Source organism: Pinus tabuliformis, chromosome X (genome assembly GCF_031772625.1).
Source record: "Pinus tabuliformis cultivar Carrire ecotype Pingquan chromosome X, CPIR1, whole genome shotgun sequence".
Classification (NCBI taxonomy): Eukaryota; Viridiplantae; Streptophyta; class Pinopsida; order Pinales; family Pinaceae; genus Pinus; species Pinus tabuliformis.
The window spans coordinates 749,025,441-749,047,404 of NC_142308.1; the positions used below are offsets into that span (position 1 = coordinate 749,025,441).

A 21,964-nucleotide genomic window follows, 5' to 3' on the forward strand; every position below is an offset into this window, starting at 1 on the left:
GAGAGCTGCAATCGATGAGGACTCTATAGCTGCAATCGTTTTCAGCATGTCTGCCATTGTAATATGTGAGCACTGCTATCACTGTACTATGTATTAGAGCATATATGTGTCATAAAATATTTGAGCGCATATATGTTGACCATGTAACAGAGCGCATATATATATATATCACAAATTAATGAGCGCAAATATATATATCACATGAAAATGCTGCACCGAATCATCATAGCATCAATTCATTAAAACTGCATACCAAAACCGGCTCAACTCATCCTCAGCCCAGCGCGCAATTTACAGCCGATGCGTAGTAGGAAGCGGACCAAGCAGACCTCGAGACGCGAAGTGCAGGGCAGATAATGACAATGAAAAGCATATGTCTGCCATCATCCCTTCCATGTTTCACTAGAGCTCCTCGCATTCATCGAATCAGGTCCGAACTGTCTTTTTTTTTTAGCAGGGAATGTGAATTACCGTCGAGAATTGGAAGCTGCCGTGGATGTCGTCCACAAAGCTTGCCGTCTTTGCGTCGACGTGCAAACCCAGTTATTTCAAAAGCACGGGCGTATATTGGAGAAAAGCGATCATACTCCTGTCACTGTGGCTGATTTTGGAGTTCAGGCCCTCGTTAACATCGGAGAATATATCAGTATTACATAAAATGTGAAAAGCATTTCATTATCACAACATGAACTTCAAACATAAACTGCCCGCAACTCTGATCGTTCTTAAACTATTCATCAATTCATAAACCTCCAAACGCATAAACCAGCTGAGTTAAAGATAAAGCGGACAGAAAATCTTAAAACTGCAGAGACAAGGATGAAACGCAAATTTCCACAATACCAACTTCTTCACCCACTGCACCGGACTGCTATTCCTCAGCTGAATTAAAGATAAAACGGACAGAAAATATTAAAACGGCAGAGAAAAGGATGAAACGCAAATTTCCATAATGGCATCTTCTACTGCAGCATGATCGCAGACCACCGACTGCACCGGACTGCTATTCTTCAGAGGCACGAAGTGCTTCAGATATTAAAACTACGGAGTCAAAGAAAAGACGCACTCGATGAGTTATGAAAGTAGCTCAGTTACGGACTTAAAATGAAACGCACAGTCATTCAAACGATTCCAAGCACTGTCAGTTATTGAAGGCTTGTAACGGTCCCTTTGTATAGCAGATGCAATAACATGAATTATGATTGATTACAGGGCAGAGAATCGACAGAGTATATGGGCAGAGCGCAGTGGTGACAGAGACGTTAGGAATAGTGTCAGACCCGATTTCAGTGAGAGAGAGAAGCGATAATGTTTAGTGCAACTAGACAGGTAGTGTTGGCAGAGCGCTCAAGGAGGCATGACCGACAGTAGAGAAAAGCCACAGAATTGAACTGAGTAACATTATAAACATAGAGTAATTTTATTTCTATAGCTGACTGGCCAAATAAAGAAATGGCAAACAAATCTTGGAAAGAATGCAGCGCTGACAATATATTTGAGTTTGCAGATCTACCAGGCCAGTTTTACTATTACAGGATTATGGGTAGAGGTGCAGTACTGACATGCACATAAAAAGGCCACAGAAAAACAAGTGGCTCTGATACCATGTTAAACACACATGGACAGCACAAAAGATATGAAGGATAAATCATGCAATGCAATTTTTATTAACAATTGATTTACATTTATAGTACAATATCTGACTCTTGGGTTTCAGATCCCAAGGTCTCTTGGACTCCTTTTGTCCATTCGACTTCCACACTAACCCACTTAGGATTAGGTGTCCAACATGGTTAATGCCATGATCGGTGGTCGACTGAAGCAATCTGCAACATTATTGGTGCTGCCCTTCTTATACTTGATATTCAAATGGAACTGTTGTAGGTATGTAGACCACTTCTGATGGCGATCATTCTGCAATTTCCCTTGGGTGTGTATGAACTGCAAGGGTCGGTGGCCTGTCTGGATGACCATTTCCTTCCCCAAAATGTAATGCTTCCATTGTCGGCAGGCCTGCACAATGGAATACATCTCTTTATCATAAGTGGGATACTTCCGAACTGTGTTTGAAAGTGTTTCACTATGATATGCCACTGGATGCCTGTGTTGAGTAAGGACTGCCCCAATAGCATAGTTAGAGGCATTTGTCTCGACCTCAAATGGTTGTTGTAAATCTGGTAACGCGAGCACTGGTGCTGTGCAGAGATGATCTTTCAACTCTATGAATGCTTTCTGTTGAGATTTAGACCAAAAGAATTTTGCTTTCGCTCCTCCCTTGGTGACTTGACTCAAGGGCCAAGTGATATGAGAAAACCGCAACACAAACTTGCGGTAGAAGTTGGCAAGACCTAGAAAGCTGCGGAGCTCTGTCAGAGTGGTTGGAGATGGCCAATCCCGAATGACTTGGATCTTGGTTGGATCCACATGCACCCCCTGTTCATCAATAATGTATCTCAGATACTGAACCTGGGTCATGCCAAAAGTGCATTTCTCCAAATTGGCACATAGCTTGTGTTGCCGCAGTGTTTGGAGAACCTGTCGGATGTGGTGGAGGTGCTCTTCCCAACTCTGGTTGAAGATCAGAATGTCATCCAAGTATACCACTACAAATGAGTTGGTGAATGGCGGCAAGATGTCATCCATTAGCCTCATGAAGGTTGCAGGAGCATTCGCCAATCTGAAAGGCATAACCAACCATTCGAAAAGGCCCTCCTTGGCTTTGAAGGCAGTCTTCCACACATCAGAGGGTTCGATTGGTACGTGGTGATATCCTGACTTCATATTGATCTTGCTGAAATATTTCGCCCCCTTTAGTTGGTCCAGGAGGTCATCAATCCGTGGGATTAGGTACCTATTACGAACAATGATCTTGTTCAGCGCCTGATAATCAATACAGAGTCTCCAAGTCCCATCCTTCTTTTGTACCAACACGCTCGGGCTCCCACGAGGCGATGAACTCGGATGGACGTGACCTTTCTGTAGGAGCTCCTGAATCTACCTCTTGATTTCATCGTTCTCTAGAACGAAGCGCTGATAAATTGGTCCATTGGGTAGTGGCACACCTGGGGTCAGATCGATGGAGTGCTTGACCTGACAGTGCAGAGGAACCCCTGCGGGGGAGGTGAAGATGTCCTTGTACTCCTCCACAACCTTGTCCATCTGTAGTTGTTGTGCAGAGGGGCCCTGTCTGGAGGCCGTGGCCACCGTCTTCTTCTTTCCTTGAGGGCGTATCATCAGGAAAACAAATTTCCCGATTTTGGGAATGAGCTTACTGCATTGTTTTGCAGTAATCAAAGAGATGGCGGTAGGCGGTGCTAGCTCTGGTATCCTGTACAACTTATTTCTCAATGTAATAATAACAGCACGGGGCCTTGATTCATACACAGCATGTCGCTTCCACAAGTATGGTTGTCTTAATAATACATCACAAACTTCAAGGGGAGCAATGTCACACAATACCTCATCTGTGAAGGGCTTGATGTTGTATGGAAGGCGACACTGTTGGCTCACGCGAAGGTCCCGTCCTTGGTGAAGCCACCCGATGGTGTACGGTTGTGGATGTGCTGTGGTCGGTAGGCCCAACCGCTTCACGACCTCTGCCGAAATGAGGTTCTTTTGGCTCCCGCTATCGACAACGAATTGTAGCGGGGATCCCTTTCCCCACATTTGGAAGTTGAAGAGACGCTCCTCCTCCTCTGGATCTTCGGGTTCATTTTTCTGGATCTTGGCGGTAGCAACAGTGGCGTTGGGATCCGCATCAGCGATCTGCTTCCCTTTGTCATTCCCCTTGTCGGGTTTTGACTCAGAGTCTGAACATGCATCTGATTCTGAAACCTTTAGCTCCGCCACCAGTGACTGCTTGGCCCGACACTCACTTGTGTTGTGAGTGGAGCTCTTATGGAACTCACACCATTTTCCCGTGTCCTTTTTAGGCTTCACAGCGCTGTTCTTTGCTTGCAGCTTCGGCGGGTTGTCTTGGGCTGCCCCTCCTTGGTTTTGTCCTTTATTCTGTGGTTTAGGGGCACCTTTCCCTTGCTTTGGATTCACAGATCCAAAGTCTCGCTTCTTTTGTTTAAACTTATGCTCGACTTTGACGGCATATCGATATGCTGTGCCGAGCGAGGAGATGTTTAGGAATTGTATTTCTTCCTGGATGTACTTGTGCAGGCAATCACGATATTTGAGTATCAAATGTTGCTCCGAATCCTTGATACCCAACTTTGTGCGAAGGGTATGGAAAAGATTGGTGAACTCCGGTACGTCCTGGTTCCTTCCCTGCCGCAGCGTGGTCCACTTTATATATTCATCCTCGTAGCTTCTGATAGGGTAGTACTGCTCCTTGATGGCATCCCGAAATGAATTCCAGGTGGGTGCAGCTGAAAATAGTGAGCCGGTACTTTCATCCTTCGGCGCGCAGTAGGTTTCCCACCAGTCCTTGACGTGGGGGGCTGCTTTGAGAAGAGCGAAAACCATCTTTTCCCGACTCGAAAATTCATGAACAAAAAAATAACCCTCTAACAGATTTAACCATTTATCTACGGCATCTGCGTCTATCTGACCCTTGAATATGGGGATTTCAAAATTAACTTGTACCTTAAAGGGCGTGGCGTTTCCAGAGTAGCTGCTGGAAGCCGATGCGTCGCTTCTGGGTAGCTGCTGAAGGATCTGGGCAAAGTTGTCCATCATCGCGTTCCGCCGTCGCTTGAGGGCTTCTTCGAGCAAGATTTTGATAGGATCTCCTGCCCCCTCGTCTTTCTTCTCATCCGCCATGGGAGGCCGTCGGCATTTGCGACGCTGGTCTTGCAAAGGTTCGACCAGTTCAAGCCCTAACTCCTTATATCCCGACCTCGTTGGGCACTTGCAAAGAAAAATAGAGAAAAAGCAGACTGCTCTGATACCACTGATTCGGACTTAAACATGAACGCAACAAATTACAGAGATAACCATAAACACAAATATGCAGCGGAAATAATACTTCATTTCATTAATGTAAAATACTGAAATATGCTTACAAACAGTGATGGAAATAAACCAACTAGGGTGATGGTAGCTTATCTCTGAGAAGAGATGTAGTGGCTACATGCCTCTGAACTGTGTTACAATGAGGCTTGAAGGCCTCTTTATTGTTGAGAAACAATGGAAAACCCTTCACATTCCAAAACCTAACCCTAGAAGATGAAACGCCAAACTGTGGGCCCCGTTTGGGTAAATTGGTACATCAACTTCCCAGGGTCGTAACTTTGGCATACGATCTTCGTTTGACGTGTACAATAGCTCGTTAGAAAGATATATCCGAGCACTACCACTTTGGGAAGGGCAACATCGGTCCATGGACCCATGTTGCCCCCAGATTTCCCAAAAACGTCGTTTAGGCCTCAAAACGGCTCTGGAAGTTTAGGACCCGAAAAGCTGCTAAAAATAGTAAGTTGTGCTACAATTAAGGAAACTGAAAATGCTGAGAAAAACAATGGTGGGGGTCCAGGTGGACTTGGCAGGTGGCCACCAAGATCCACTTGGATCAATTAGGCCAGGATTGCTTGTGGAGAGAGAGAAAATTCTCTCAAATATTTTCCCAGTGATTTCTCAGGAGAGGATTGCCAGTTTGGTATCCAAACATTGTCCTCAGATTTTGTCGCTGAATAGTAATAATAAAATTCTCATTTGCTGCACTGGTTTTCTCGTGTGCCTTCCCCTCCAAGTGCAATGTGGCCATCTTGATGGCCTCTACCTCTATCATCCGATTTAGCTGGAAGTATGTGTCCAACTTTTCTACCCAAGCATGTGCTGGGTACTTGGTAGTGTCGTCATATGTAGGAAAATACATTTTCCCAATAGAACGATGTAGCTCATAGTTTTGCATACCATAGCCTTTCCCCTTCTCGTTTTGCTTGAGCTTGCAAAAGTCTCTGAAGGTTAGAGCCTCTCTGAAGTCCACCCCTATGGATTACCATTCTCGGAAATGCTCCCCCATCAACGATGGATCCTCTCCTCCACCAGTCTCGCCCTGCGCCAAAGGTATAAAAGAGGGTAAAGTAGCTCGAGTTGGCTCACTTGAGGAAGGTCGCTGCCAGTAGGTGAAAGGTGATCGAACTATTGAGAGGCCCTTGAAGTCTCTCCAACTACAAACTCCCGGTGAGTGCTCCGCTCTCGATTCTGTATCTTGATCTCATCTAGCATTTCCTTCTGTCCTTTTGCCAAATCACTCAAAGCCTTAAAGAGACTATTGAAGGCCATCTCCTTCCGACTCTTGGGCTCACCCATATCTTCTGCTACTGTAGTGTTCCCAGGATCCTCCGTGTGTGGAGTAATCTCCAACTCCCTTTCCTTGCTTCGGTACCTCTGTCTTCTGTAAGTAATATTCTGTCGGTCCTCCTCACTCACAGAAAAGTTTTCCGACAACTAAGCCAAAATCTAAGTTCTGATACCACTGTAATGTTCCAAACTCAAACAAACAGTGATATGCAAAAGCAAATACGATTTATACACAAGAAAATAAAACAATCAACAAATACTCAATACACATCAGAAATAAGAACCAACTGAGCCATTTTCTTAATGGAATGGAGCAAGTACAATAGTATGGAAAATGCACCTGGGCTTGCCTCAAGGGCAAGATTGACAGAATCTAGGTGTCAAACAATAATCTCAATGCTAGAAAGATGACTACTCCTCTAATGCTCTGCGCTGTCTCCGAGTAACTACACTGCTGGCTAGAAAAGCACTGCAAGAAACCTTGTCTTTGTTGCCTATAAAATGAAGAAACTTCAACCCCATACTCCTTGACCAAAACCCAGAAAAACCCAGAAAGGGTTTGGCCTGAATCCAACCTCCAAAATTCCGACTCCTGTATGGCCTACGCCCTCCAAATTGCTCCAAAGAATATGGCTTGCAAGGAATGGCCTTGAAATTCTCCTCCAAGCTCCGAAAGGGAAGAAAACACCACTCCATGTATTTACTCTAACCTCGAAAACAAAGCTCAGGCTCAGGATTGATACTTTACCCACCAAGTGAGCTCCCAGTGTTGCATCTGCACTGGCCCAGGTAGTGCGAATGTCACATTGCAAAGCAATAGACACAACCAACTCCCAAACTCTCCCAACTGCCGACAATCCTCCCTAGCCTCCTCTCTGGAAAATCTCACACCCAAACTCCTACCAACAAACTTGGTGTTCTCTTCACTGCGTCCTCCAGTAATACGCACCACCTGGAAGTGAATGCCACTGGCAGAAATCACAATTAGGTTCTCCTCCTGAAGAAATACAGAAAACCTTCCTAGGGTGGCACTCAAAGTCCCCTGAAGAAAGGGTGAGCTCTTTGCCTAAAGAACTCGTGCTAAATAGCTAGTGACTCGACTAAGCAGTTCGAGCAACCAAAGAGAAATTGATATACCAAAAAGATGATTGTGATGAGGAGAGCTGCCTTCCTTGTATAGATTTTGTGGAGCACATTTATTCTCCATCGTGTGCCCTCACTTAACCACCATCATGCAAAACTTAACCACCTCCATGCAAATCGAACTAGGGAATGCGTATTTCCCTAGTGAGGGTGGGCCCCATGTGTAACTTAACTACAACACAAATAACTTTTCCTGAGTCTAATCTCCTAATAAAATCAAATGGGGTCCACTACCTCCAATATTGGTCCCATCATACAAAAATTAATCTTGTTCCAAAATAATTTAGGAAGGGACATGACATTCCTCCCCTCCAAAATGTTGCTTATCCCCAAGCAACTTCAATGCCAGATGCTCAAGAATGTGCTCTCCTTCCCAAGTGGCATCTTCATCTGGTAAACTCTTCCAACACACCAATACTCTCTGATGAACCTACTTCTGAGCTTCCTCTCCATGGTTTCTAAGATGGCGTCTGGCTCTAGGATCAAATGCCCCTCATCATCAAGTGGAGGCAACTCCATGATTGCTATAACCTGTTACCCCAACACCCTCTTGAGGCATGACACATGAAAGATGTTATGAATCCTGCTCCCTGGTGGTAGCTCCAACTCGTAAGCCACCTCTCCAACCCTCCTGATCACTCTGTATGGCCCAAAAGATCTCGGCTGCAACTTTTCGGCCCCCTTTTGCTTCAGTGTGGACTGTCGGTACGACTGCAATTGAAGGTAGACGAAGTCCCCCTCCTCAAATTGCCTCTCTACTCGATGTCGGTCAGCATACATCTTTTGCTAGTTCTAGGCTGTGTGTAAGCTATCCTTAAGGGCCTTGAGGATATCTTGGCTCTCTAGGATCCAATCCTTGGCCTTTGGGGCCCTACTGTCTCCAAAAACAATATCAGCAAAAGATAAAGAATCATAACCATATAAGGCACTAAAAGGAGTCATACAAATGGACATATGATGGGTGGTGTTGTAATAATACTCTCCCAGATGCAACCATCGAATCCAAGCCCTCTACTGCCCTGTCAAATAATTCCTGAGATAGCCCTCTAATCATTGGTTCACCCTCTCTATTTGGCCATCAGTCTGCAGATGATAGTTGGTGCTTGGGGTGAGCTTAGTGCCGACTAGTCTGAGGAGCTCCTACCAAAATCCTCCCATGAATCGGCTATCCCTGTCACTGGCTATGGTCTTAGGGAGTCTGTGCAGGCAAAAGACCTCCCTGAAGAACAACTCTGCCACTTGTGAGGTTGAATATCGTGTCAGTATGGCAAAGCAGTGTGCTAACTTGGTCAGCCGGTCGACCACTACAAAAATACAGTCCTTCCCTTGCACTGAGGGAAGTCCAGTGATGAAATCCATAGAGATGCTCTCCCATTTTCCCTCAGGGATGGGAAGAGGCTGCAACAATCTTCCTGGATGGGTCAACTCTCCTTTGTTCCTCTGGAAAGCTTCGCACTCCTGCCCACGCCTCAACACATCTCCCTTGAGGCTCTTCCAAGTGAAGCGCTCTCTCACTACCATATAAGTCTTCCTAAACCCTTGGTGCCTGGACAAAAGAGAATGATGAGCTGCTCAAAGGACGCGATCTCTCAACTGCGATCCCGAAACCAAAAATATGCGCCCCTTATAACAAATAGCCTCATCCATCACCTTGTAGCATTGATCTGCATAACTGCCCTCCAAGATCTCGCATGCTTGACGATCCTTGGAGTACTCTACCAATAACTAAGCCTTCCAGTCATGACAAATGCTCATGAGAAAAAGCTTGGTTGGTCTCCTGGACAGTGCATTTGCCACTACGTTGTGGTGAGCGTGCAGGCGTTAGAGACAATCTCTCTAATCTGCAAGCAAGTTCTTCAATGTTCTGATCAACTTCCCTTTCTTCAGGCGTATCAGTCATTAAACTGATATATTCATTTCTTTCTTTAACAACCCCCTAATCTGACTTCGTTAACACATAGTGGCTGTATTGGAAAATTCTTAAAAGAATTTCCCAAGTGTTATTGGCTAAAACAGTGGCTTTATTTGTATCGGCAGTAATTCTAAAAGAATTACGCCAACACACTATCGGAGGCTTTACAACACTATCGAGGCTTGCAAAGGAAGGACTTACGCACACACTATCGGGTAGTAATTCCACAGAATTACCTTATTACATACCTCGCTTTGTAATGTCTCTTTAAATCTTTTCCCCGATGCGATATCGCATCGGCGATCACTATCGGCGGCTTTGCAATGGAACACAGGCTCCGATATATTACGGACCCGATATATATATATATATATATATTCCCCCCCTATGTTGAGTTCGGGTCCGATACATGTATCGGCAGTCGCTCCAACCAAATGATCTCCTCCTCCAAACTAACGGACCCGATGCCTCCTTCCGAACTGCCCTATAAAGATTTCGGGTCCGGATCTTTCAAGGCCTCCGCGGACCCGATCCACTTATATACACCGCCTTTATAATTTCGACGGGTTCGCTTTTCGGCGGTCACCACAATTAACAATTCTCCCACCTCCGAAATGACGGACCCGGCGATAAATATATTGTAATTTATATGACTTCGGCTCCGGATATGGAAGGCTCAGTCAGAGGTTTTGCGCTATGGGATCCTTTCGAACCCAAAAAGCTTTATACACTGGCCTCTATAACAAATCAGCTCCGGAAATTCGGAGTGCACGACTAAGTGTTCCAAAGGTTCTCTCTGACGCCGATATGGGTTCGGACCCGATATGGGTAAGAACTTATAATTATAATAATTCACTCCCGCTACAGCCACTTTAATGGAAAATTACAAGAGTTCTTGCTATACCAAGAATATATGCGCCACAGTAAAATAAGAGTCAAAGCAATATAACTGTGAATGAAAGGAAAGGTGCCTTCAATGATTAATATACAGTATTATATCGTGAGGAATTAGAACCATTCAACACCGTCGACACTATCCGATAATCTATGCATGCATATACTGAGTCGTTTAACATGTGACTCAGAGGGGAAAAATCTTCCAAATTATTCCAAAAATCCAAAAAAAATTACAGGCAAGGGAGTGGGGTCCTTTAGCCTGCAATTTCTATGCTTTCTTAGTTAAAAATAGAATAAATTCTAGCAATAAATCATGCTATTTGTAACAGAGCTTTTCAAGCTTTAAATCATTCTGAAAAGCATGCTTTTCTTTGTATCGGATAAGGACCGAGAGGGCCTATCCTTAGTTATAAATAAAGAGGCAGCAAAGCTCTCATGAGACAAAGGAGAGGGCCCAGATCCGGAGGAAAGGATTGGTGAGGTAAGATGTAGCAAGAAGGACTTGTTGTTGCAGAGGCAGATTGCAGCTCACAAGTTAAAGTTATTACGAAGACCAGAAACATATGACCAGGAGGTCATAAATTTTTGTGCCTCGGGAGTATGATGCGGGAGTACCCAGCAACAAAGCGAGCAAACATGGGCCACGGAAGCAGAACAAAGGAAAGTCTGCCTTAAAGCAGAAAAGATAGATTTAAAGCGGATAAAGCAGACTTAAAGCAGATTTAAAGCATGCATGCGTCTTTTGTGGAGGGAAAAGCAGGAGAGGATAGGATCAATCCTTCCTAAGACTTCTTATATAAATGTAATGCGATAGGGGTGTAATAGATATCTTATTTGTGAGGAAAATTGTGTGTGGGTAAGATGTAAACGAGCGTGAGCTCGTTTCTAAGGCTGAAATGCCTTAATTTTGTAACTGTTTTATATAATTTATAAAAGCCTGTTCGTGTGTTATTTGTATATGCATGTGTTGTGAGCTTGTCAATCGACACCGATCATTCTAGGTCGATGGCGATCCATATATCGTGTAACTGTTATATATGTTGATCGATTATTGTTTAAGCGCTATGTATGAAGAGCAAGGGAGGATTGGCGTGTTGGCAATTGCTTGATGTGGGTTTCAATCTCTATTTCTAATGAAAATCATGAATATTTTGTGTTTAATGGAATTCTGGCAAAGACACGAATTGCAGCAGTGAAAGAATTTGTCTGAAGAATTTTAATGGCAAATCGAAGAGGATGGATGCCGCTGAAGAAGCAGTTTACGCGTGGAGTCTCTGTATCCAGCTAAGAAAGCACAATTTGGTGCAAATTGGCAGCGTAGTGAACGATAGACAGCACTTTCGAAATCAGTGGAAGACAACCGGTAGATGAACGTGCAGCGCAGGGAAGAAAGGAATTGTAAAATTCGATGTTAAACTGGTGATGAGGACGTTATTGAATTGGACCTTACGCTGATCAAGGAGTAAACTGGAGCTGCGTTAATTTATCAAGATGGAAGCTGTGTTCATTGTAAAATTCGTGATTGGGCCATCGAGTCAGCATTAAAAAGGACCAGCGTAACAGTCAGTCAAGGGCGGTAGCATATATTTTAATTCCACATATCGCTGTGAATTGTATTATGGTATAAGCATGGGGTCTTAATGCGTGGCACGTATATCATGTATTTGAAATGGTTATGTATGTATGGATGGCACGATTTTGATCCACGTCAACAAGTTAAAAGGTTTTAAATTATTTAAACCGCTTCCGATAAGGCTTGTGGGCCATAACCCACAGGCCCTGGATCGAATTTTATCTGGGAATTGGGATTTAGGGCAACCCCCAAATTCTCGTTCCATCACGTTGTGCTTGCCTCGCACATACTCAATATCAAAATCATAGGCCTGCACTTTGCTGACCCATCTCTGCTATCTGTCATTGAGGCCTTGCTGCCCCATGAAATGGTGAAGACTGTTGTGATCTGTCTTCACTCGAAATCGATTCCCCACCAAGTACTGTCTAAACTTGGCCAATGCATGCATTATGGCCAACATCTCCTTGTCGTAAATGGAATACGAAAACTCATGAGGTAGAAGCTTCTGGCTCTCGAAAGCAATGGGGTGCCACCTTGGGACAAGACTGCCCCGATCCCTACACTTGATGCATTGCATGCCAATGTGAAAGGCTGAGTAAAATCTAGGAGTGCCAATACCAAACAACAACTCGTCACCTCCTTGAGGCGATCAAATGCTGCCTGAGCTCCCTCTGTCGACGCAAAAGCCCCCTTCTTAGTCAAATCAGTAAGGGGTGTTGCCAATTGTGAGAAGCCCTTCACGAACTTCTGATAATAGGTACAGATGCTTAAAGATCCTCTCAACACTTTCACATCTCGGGGATATGGCCAATCCCGAATGGCCCGAATCTTCTCTTCATGCCTCTTGACCCCATATGCACCTATGATGTGTCCCAAGTAAAGCATCTCTGTTAGCCCAAACTTGCACTTGGACATCTTGGCATAGAACTGTTGCTCCTCCAATATACGCAAGACTGTCTCTAAGTGTTGCAGGTGCTCCTCCCATGTCCTGCTGTAGATCAAAATGTCATCAAAGAATACTAGTACAAACCTCCTCAACTGGCCTCGGAACACATGGTTCATGCATGACTGAAAAGTAGCCGATGCATTGGTCAACCCAAAAGGCATGACCAAGAACTCGAAATGCCCATAATGACACCTGAAGGTTGTCTTCAGAATGTCCTGCTCTCTCACCCGGATCTGATGATACCTTGACCACAAATCTATCTTAGAGAAGTACTTGGATCCTCTAAGCTCGTCCATCAACTCATCAATGCGTGGAATGGGATACTTGTTCTTCAACGTCTTCTTGTTGAGGGCCTTGTAGTCAATACACATGCGGAGAGTCCTGCCTTTCTTCTTCACCAGCACAACCGAAGAAGCAAACGGGCTGGAACTCGGTGTGATGTGACCCAATGTCACTAACTCCCTGATGGCTCTCTCGATCTCGTCCTTATAGGCCTTGGGATGCCTATAAGGTGTAGTGATGACTGCTACACACCAGACTCCAACTCTATAGTGTGCTCGAATCCCTTGTCAGGTGGTTGTCCCAACGGTATATCTCCAAAGACTACCGGATATCTATCTAGTACTCCCTGTATGTCCGGATGTGCTGGTATAGTCTTTCCCCCAGCCTCCAAAATCCTCAACTCTACTGCCCATGCTATGTCTCCACGCCTCAAATCCGCCTCCATGTTGTTGGCCGAAATTGTTTGGGGTGGGTATGAATGCATGCCCCTAAGAACCACCGGCTTGCCATCCGGTCCAACAAACTCCATCACCAGCTGTTTCCAATTGGTGGTAACTTGGCCAAGGGAATACAACCATTGGACACCCAACACCACATTGGTGTTCGGTACATCCAGCACGAAAAAATGGTCTGTCATCGAATAGTTCCCCATAGTCACTGTCAAAGCGGGAACATATCGAGTGAAATGCATAGTCTTGTCCCCTGGTACTAGGATTGAAAACCCCTCAAACTCTGTAGTGGTGATGCCCCTCCTCTTGATCATATGAGCATCAATAAAATTGTGGGTGGCCTCACTGTCTACCAGGATTGAGACACGCCGCCCCTGCACCGTACTTCTTATCCTCATAGTAAAAAATTTGGGAATCCCGCACAAAGAAGCTAGGACTCCCCCGGCTGGTGCGAAAGATGCTCCTCCCTGAGGTGGTGGTGGTGGTGGTCCTCTCCTTGTTGGATCCTCACTGTCTCCGCCACCAAACTCCAACTCCTCATCATCCTCCTGATCACTGTCTGAGAAGACCTCGATGTAATGGGCCTTGCCCGTTGTGCACTGATGACCAGGTGCCCAAGGCTCTCGGCATGTAAAACACAACTTCCTCCTCCTGAGGTCTCTCCTGGTCTCGTCATCCAACTGACCCCGCCCTTGAGCTGCTCTCTGCACTGTGGGTGCTCTAGTGTCACTTCCCTTCTGAGGGTAGGGAGTGCGTGAAGGAAAAGGAGCTCAGGTCTTGGGGATAGCCCTTGCAAATCTCGAGTGCAAGATACTGCCTCCAGAATACTAGATGGTTTGCGAGACTTCACCAGTCCCTACAATGGATCTGTTAACCCCTCTAGAAATGTGTATACTCTCCTCACATCTGACAAATCAAGTACCATGGCTGAGACCCTAAAATATTCCTAGATATAATGCTCCGGATGCCCTCTCTGTTTGAGTTGGGTCAACTCCTTGAAGTGAACCTCTGTATCCTTTTGATCAAAGCGCTCCACTACTCATCGCGTGAAGTCCTCATAGGAGGTTATGCTGGCATGCCCTAGAGTGGACAAACCATGAAACCACCAATCGTGTGCCTCCCCCTCCAGGTGCAATGTGGCCATCTTGATGGCCTCAACCTCTATCATCCGATTCAGCTGGAAGTATGTGTCCAGCTTCTCTACCCAAGCACGTGCTGTGCAATTGGTAGTGCCATGATATGTAGGAAAATACATTTTCCCAATAGAACGATGTAGCTCATAGTTCTGCGTACGATAGCCTTTCCCCTTCTCGTTCTGCTTGAGCTTGCAAAATTCTTTGAAGGTCAAAGCCTCTCAAAAGTCTGCCCCCATGGACTGCCATTCCCGAAAATGCTCCCCCATCAATGATGGATCCTCTCCTCCACCAGTCTCACCCTGCGCCAAAGGTATAAAAGAGGGTAAAGTAGCTTGAGTTGGCTCACTCGAGGATGGCCGCTGCGCAGTAGGTGAAAGGTGATCGAACTGTTGAGAGGCCCTTGAAGTCTCTCCAACTACAAACTCTCGGTGAGTGCTCCACTCTCAGTTCTGCATCTTGATCTCGTCCAACATCTCCTTTTACCCTTTTGCCAAATCACTCAAAGCCTTCAAGAGACTATCGAAGGCCATCTCCTCCCTACTCTTGGGCTCACCCATATCTTCTGCTACCGCAGTCTTCCCACAATCCTTCGTGTCTGGAGTAATCTCCAACTCCCTTTCCCTGCTTTGGTACCGCTGTCTTTTGTAAGTAATATTTTGCTGGTCTTCCTCACTCATAGAAAATTTTTCTCATGGCTGAGCCAGAATCTCAGCTCTGATACCACTGTAATGTTCCAAACTTAAACAAACAATGATATGCAAAAGCAAATACAATTTATACACAAGAAAATAAAACGATCAACAAACACTCAATACACATCAGAAATGAGAACCAACTAAGCCATTTTATTAATGGAATGGAGCAAGTAAAATAGTATGGAAAATGCACCTGGGCTTGCCTCAAGGGCAAGCTTGACAGAATCTAGGTGTCAAACAATAATCTTAATGCTAGAAATAACTGCTCCTCTAATGCTTTGTGTTGCCTTTGAGTAACTCCACTGCTAGCTAGAAACGAACTACAAGAAACCTCATCTCTGGTGCTTAGAAAATGATGAAGGGCAAGCTTGACAGAATCTAGGTGTCAAACAATAATCATAATGCTAGAAAGATGACTACTCCTCTAATGCTTTGTGTTGCCTTTGAGTAACTGCATTGCTAGCTAGAGACGAACTGCAAGAAACCTCGTCTCTGGTGCTCAGAAAATGATGAAACTTCAGCCCCACGCTCCTTGGCCAAAACCTAGAAAAACCCAGAAAGGGTTTGGTTTGAATCCAACCTCCCAAATTCGGCCTCCTCTATGGCCTACGCCCTCCAAACTGCTCCAAGAATACGGCCTGCAAGGAGTGGCCACGACATCCTCCTTCAAGCTCCGGAAGTGAAGCAAACGCCACTCCAAGTATTTCCTCTAGCCACCACGACAAAGCTCAACCTCAAGGACTAATACTCTACCCACCAAGTGAGCTCCCAGTGCTGCGTCTGCATTGGCCCAAGTAGTGTGAAAGCCACATTACAAAGCAACGAGCACAACCAACTCCCAAACTCTCCCAATCGCTGACAATCCTCCCTAGCCTCCTCTCTGGAAAATCTCACACCCAAACTCTACTGCAAGACATTGCCAACAAACTTGGCCTCCTCTTCATTACGTCATCCAATGATATGCACCACCTGGAAGTGATTTCCACTACTAGAAATCACAATGTGGTCCTCCTCTTGAAGAAATGCAGAAAACCTTCCTAGGGTGGCACTCAATGTTCCCCAAAGAAAGGGTGATCTCTTCGCCTGAAGAACTCGTGCTAAACAACCAGTGACTTGTCTAAGCAGCTCGAGCAACCAAAGAGAAATCGATATACCGAAAAGATGATTTAGATCAGGAGAGCTGCCTTCCTTATATAGATTTCGTGGAGCACTTTTCCCTCTATTTCGTCCTCCATCATGGGCCCTCACTTAACCACCATCATGCAAAACTTAACCACCTCCATGCAAATCGAATTAGGGAGTGCGTATTTCCCTAGTGAGGGTGCCCCCCTTGTGTAACTTAACTACAACACAAATAACTTTTCCTAAGTCTAATCTCCTAATAAAATCGAATGGGGTCCACTAGCTCTAGAATTGGCCCCATACTACAAAATTAATCTTGTTCCAAAATAATTTAGGAAGGGACATGACACAACAAGATTCAATGAAAATTTTGATAGATAATATGTAGAATGAGCTATTAACCGAAATGAGCTTGGAATCCCCATTGAATTTTTTTATGAAAAATATGAAAGTGAGATGCCTAGTTTGAGCCTGGCAGAGGCGGGAAAATCTCAGATTGTGCCTCAGTATGTGAAACCACCAATCTGGAATCCACCTGTGAAAAATTAGGGAGCAAAGCCAGCCCCGGCCTTGCAGAGAGTGCGACTTGTTGGGAGGGCAGAGCAAGAGTGAAGGGGGAATATGCTGGCTGACCTAACAAGATAGAGGATACTCTTATTATATCGCAAGGTCTCCATACAACGAAAGAACATTCCAAAGGAAATAACCTTGTGAAAAGTAGTGCAAAGGAATTACTAAAACAAAAGATGGTAACCATCTTGAGGAATAACTGTGGTTTCTCGCAGAGGACCTATGCCCATATAGACTTGAGAACACTTACTCTCCAACATCCACACATAGCCAAATGACTTCGCCTTCATCCATGGAGAAGCGACCACTCTCAGCACAACCCCCATGAAGTAGAGGATGAGAAAATGTTTTGCCTAGGTCACTTGCGATGACGCAAGAGAAGATACAATAAATATGGGAACCCTAACCTCCAGAGCGCGCGCCATTCCTCCTCCCTTCATCTATCAGAGTGCAATAATAATGCTCATCTATTTCTTCTTATTCACAAATTTTGAATCACCAAAAAGATTTTCCAATCGAAATTTATGATAATTGTAAGTTATGTACCTTTCAAAACCCTATTTGTAGACTATCTTGATGGCTGACCTTAGTCTTGATATATCTCTAAAATTTGAGCCCTTTTGAATGTGAATTTTGGGTCTATAGTACTCTAATATGTCTTATTTGCAATTCCACAAGTTTAACAAAAAATTGATGTGGCAAGTGAAAGTTATGGTAACTATCCAAGATTTACTGGGCTTTGGCCTATTCAAAGTGAACTTGTAAAGCATGCCACATATCTACTTTTCCTAATCTGATTATGAAATTTTCACCATAAGTACTTTGGTATGTCTCCTTAGATCTCTGAAAATTTCATAGTTTGAAGTGTCCTAGAGAAAAAGTTATAGCAAAAGTGCCAAGGTCTCTAATTTGAAATTGATTTCAAGACCATTCGCAAACCCTAACTTCCACAAGGTATATCTCCAAAGTATAGTGAACCAAAATATGAAATTTTGATAAGATGTAATCTGATATAGTTTTTGAGTTTTTTTTTAAATTTCATGGTCTGCAGCGTTCTAAAAAAATTATAGCGAAAATGACAAGATCACTTATTTGAAACTGATTTCAGGACCATTGAAAAACCCTAACTTCCACAGGGTATATCACTGAAAGTATAATGAACCAGATTCTAAAATTTTGTCTAGATGTTTCCCAAGATCCCTTCCCAATATGTTCAAAATTTCATTGCCTGAAGCTTCCCAGAAAAAGAGTTACAGCAAAAATTCCACGATGACTCATCTGAAGTAACAAAACCATAGGTTTGTATGTTCTAATACCAAATGTTAGTACCATGCGCCTTAAAACTGATAAGAAGCCAATAATTGCAGTCTATCTAGGGGGAAACCTCCTTTTACAATGAATACAATGTGTAAGACCAGATTCTATGATCATTGGATTAGTTATCCTTGGTGTATATATAGGAGACAAAGGGTACAGTTACAATGAAAGGTTCTAGCTGACCTCCTAATGTAACAAATAAAGTAATATTGAATACTTATTAGGGCTTAATATAGGGACCCAAGGGTCTTAACACTGTTAATCTTCCAAAATCATACCTGCAATTTAATTGCATCTTCTGGGCAACTTGTATGTCTACCACTTTATATTTTTTAGCCTCAATTGTCACTTTGATAATCCATACTCTGTTGTAACTGGATACTAAAAAGAAGTAGAGATTTGATTGTTTATTTATTTATTTTTATTTTCTTACCAGAAGTTTCAACAAACGAACCCAGGAATAAGTTCCCATATCTGACTTAAATCTCAGGTTTATAATTAATTTTCTGCAAGTTACCATTGAGATCCAAAACATTGAAAAAATTTGTCCTTTCTGTCTCCTTATTATGTTTTCTGCCATGTCCAGACTAAAGTTCACAGCTAAACGATGTAGCAATATGTGATTAAAAGATTCTTCAGATGCATGACAGAAGACACATTTTGTATTGCCAACCACAGAGAGGCTTTTATTTCCCGGCATAGCCATGAATCCCAAATTCTTTTTAAACCTTTGACTGTATTCGCTGAGCATTAGTCATTGTGATAAGGTTGTATGGTTGACTCACTGTTTGTCCTTGTGTCTGCATCCCCCATCTTACTATCCTTGTTCATGGTGCATCTTCTGTGCCTGCCATTACATTCATAAGAAATCCCTAACGTCATTGGAAATCCACTAGTCTAATCGGAGAGATGTTTCATGTTCTCTTTATAAACATTTTGCTCCTGCCCATAATATAATGATCCTATATATAAATTTATAATAGCTACCAGTTATCCAGTAATTTGATTTAATAAGGCCAGAAAATAAGCTTTAATTGTACAAGGATTTTTTGCACAACAGAAGTTTACCAACCAACCTTCGGGGCTATGGAGTCTGGACTTCTCTCTTTGAAAAGACACCACTCCACCGTGCAAATTTACTTCTGTTACCATGTTGTCAAAATCCAAGCATGGCAATTCTAAAATAGTATTGGGCAGGATCATAAAATGAGACTAAGAGAGAGTCTGCTAGTAATATGAGGATGAAGCAAGCAACATACATAAATTAAGTGCGTGCATATGTAATTCGATTTTTCACACTTAGGGACTTTCCAATTCCCATGACTCTTTCTTGCACAATGAACTTGAACATCCTTTGCACTCACAAATACTTTTGTCCACTTATTGATTGGTCTTTTTTTCTGGATTCACAAACAAAAGATAGTAATGTCTTATATGCCATATCTATATTTTGTAAAAATTAGGCTTTCACACCTAAATCTTGACACCCTAATTGACTAACATTCTAATGAAGGAGAATTTTCTTTCTTAGATGAAATTTTTTATGTCAAAGTTTAGGTAAGTAAACTTCAAGTGAAAACCCAAGAAAATTAATATGGTTTCTCTGATAATTAATGCTTTTTTGGTAAATGTGTAGGATTACTCATCCAGGACAAGGGATTCCCGAAGAATTGATAAAGGAAATGTTTGTTCATAACCAAGATATGTCTCGGGAGGGTTTGGGACTGCATATGTGTCAAAAGCTAGTCAATATTATGAATGGAGATGTGCAATACCTTCGGGAAGCAGGCATGTCGTCTTTTATTATTAATGTTGAGTTTCCTTCAGCGCAAACTGACAAGCAATAGAAGCATTTCATTCTGACACAAAAAAGATATGCGCTATTTCTTTTTGGCCTTGTCAACACTTAAAGCCAACGTCTTGCTTTCTATTCTCTTCAATTTTTACAGTTGAAAGGTTGAGCAATTCCAGTATCTTAGAAGAGTTTACCACTTGAATCTGTAGAGTTGAAGCAGCAATTTCAGGTGGGATCTTTGTAATTTTATGAATGCAAATTACCAGGCAAAAATTCCCATGTATGTATTAAATTCCAGATTTGCAAGTGTTGAATTGAAGGGGGGATTAATTAACTCATTTTGTCTAGCAACTCTATGTTTTCTGTTCATTAAAGCGCCCGAGGTGCATTCAGCTGTATGTAGGGACTGACTTGTTCACATGCTTTGCTCGTTATTCGTAAATGTTGAATATGATGAGTAAATTTTGAACTAAAAAACACTTAACCCTTTTGTATCTAGTCTTGTCCTGCAAAATCTAGCTTTGTCCTTTATTAAGCTCTAGCAAAATTTACTGTGCATATGGGAAGGATACTTAACATATTGGAACAAGTAATGTATTCCGGCTGTTGAGTTGCATACAGCCATTCTTGCAATGCAACGTTGAATTTTACTGGAATGGCTGCCATTGAGGTTGTTATGCTTCTAGGAGAGATGACGTGTTCATGGCAGGAAAAAAACCATCGTTTTGACTATAGGAACCATGGTTATTCTTCAGGAATTTCCAGTCACGTTACCATTGGTTTGATAAAAGTATGAATTTTAGATCATAAGGTGATTCGCCTTCCATTATAAGACATCCCTTGGTAAATTTCAATATAGCAAATCACTATAATGAGTTGATTCTGAGCACAATGATGATAAGATTTAAATGACTTGTGGCCATTTATGTTCTGATATGTTTTGCTGAAGACACCCGTCACTAAGAGATGTTATAGTTTTGATAATGATAACAGGTTTTTTAAACACATGCAATTCTGTTGGTGGGAAATCTGAACCTGTTAAACTTGCTGAAACTAAAACATCTACTGAATTTTTTTTAGATTTTTCTTCAGTGTTAATGTGACTAGAATTTATTGAATGCTGTTTGGTTGTTTCAGCACTGATTCCCCTGTCCTCACAATATTTTACTGATTGCTTTCTGTTTTCAAGTTTATGTTTGTATTAATGGGCAAAAAACAATTAATGGTGATCCTTTGTCACAAATGTCAAATTCATTCACCTACTTGGGAAACAAAGATCACTTGATCTGTGCAAACCAATTGATGTGCATATGTCATGATGTTCTCATCTCCAGTTGTAATAATGTATTTTAATATATTTCTTTAAGTAAATGGGTTAAATTTGTTCAAAGTAGACCATAGTGGGCTGCACCTGTAGTGCAGAGCAGAGTTGCTTTCCAAGCCTATAATTGCAGATGAGAATATCATGGATGGGTTAAAGTCTGATTAAGGGTTTGTGATCTGTTTTTATTAGTGGAAAAAGGAAGGTTTTCACCAATGGTTTTAACAGATTTAAGGGAAGCATTTCTCAAAACTGCATGCTATTTCCTAGGAAGAAACAGAGTTTAGCAGTGTATTTGTAGATTTTGTAGTGATACAAACACAACATACCAAGGAAACAAGGAAAAACAGAGCATATCATTCTAGTAACAGGAGATCCAATACACAAATGATTTAAACTCAAGAAAGAACTTTCTTGGTAGAAAACCTCCAGGAATAATTAATTGAGAGAAATTACTGTAGAGAGTCTAGTTACAGAGAAGTACAGATTTTTTGCACCCTGATGTTGGCAGCAAGGATCCTCATTCTCTGTCACATGCTACATCCTGCTGTGTC

At 42.9% G+C, this 21,964-nt stretch overlaps 1 protein-coding gene across 1 annotated transcript in view; it reads left to right on the forward strand.

Annotated features, from left to right (window-relative positions):
- The window catches only part of LOC149142058 (phytochrome), a 337,500-nt gene extending 316,913 nt beyond the window's left edge, over positions 1–20,587 (forward strand). Inside the window, exon 4 of the mRNA XM_089447546.1 lies at positions 19,931–20,587. Coding sequence (XP_089303672.1) covers positions 19,931–20,141 — 211 coding nt within the window. The 3' untranslated portion in view covers positions 20,142–20,587. The remainder of the gene's footprint in view (positions 1–19,930) is intronic.
- Positions 20,588–21,964: the final 1,377 nt, after the last annotated feature.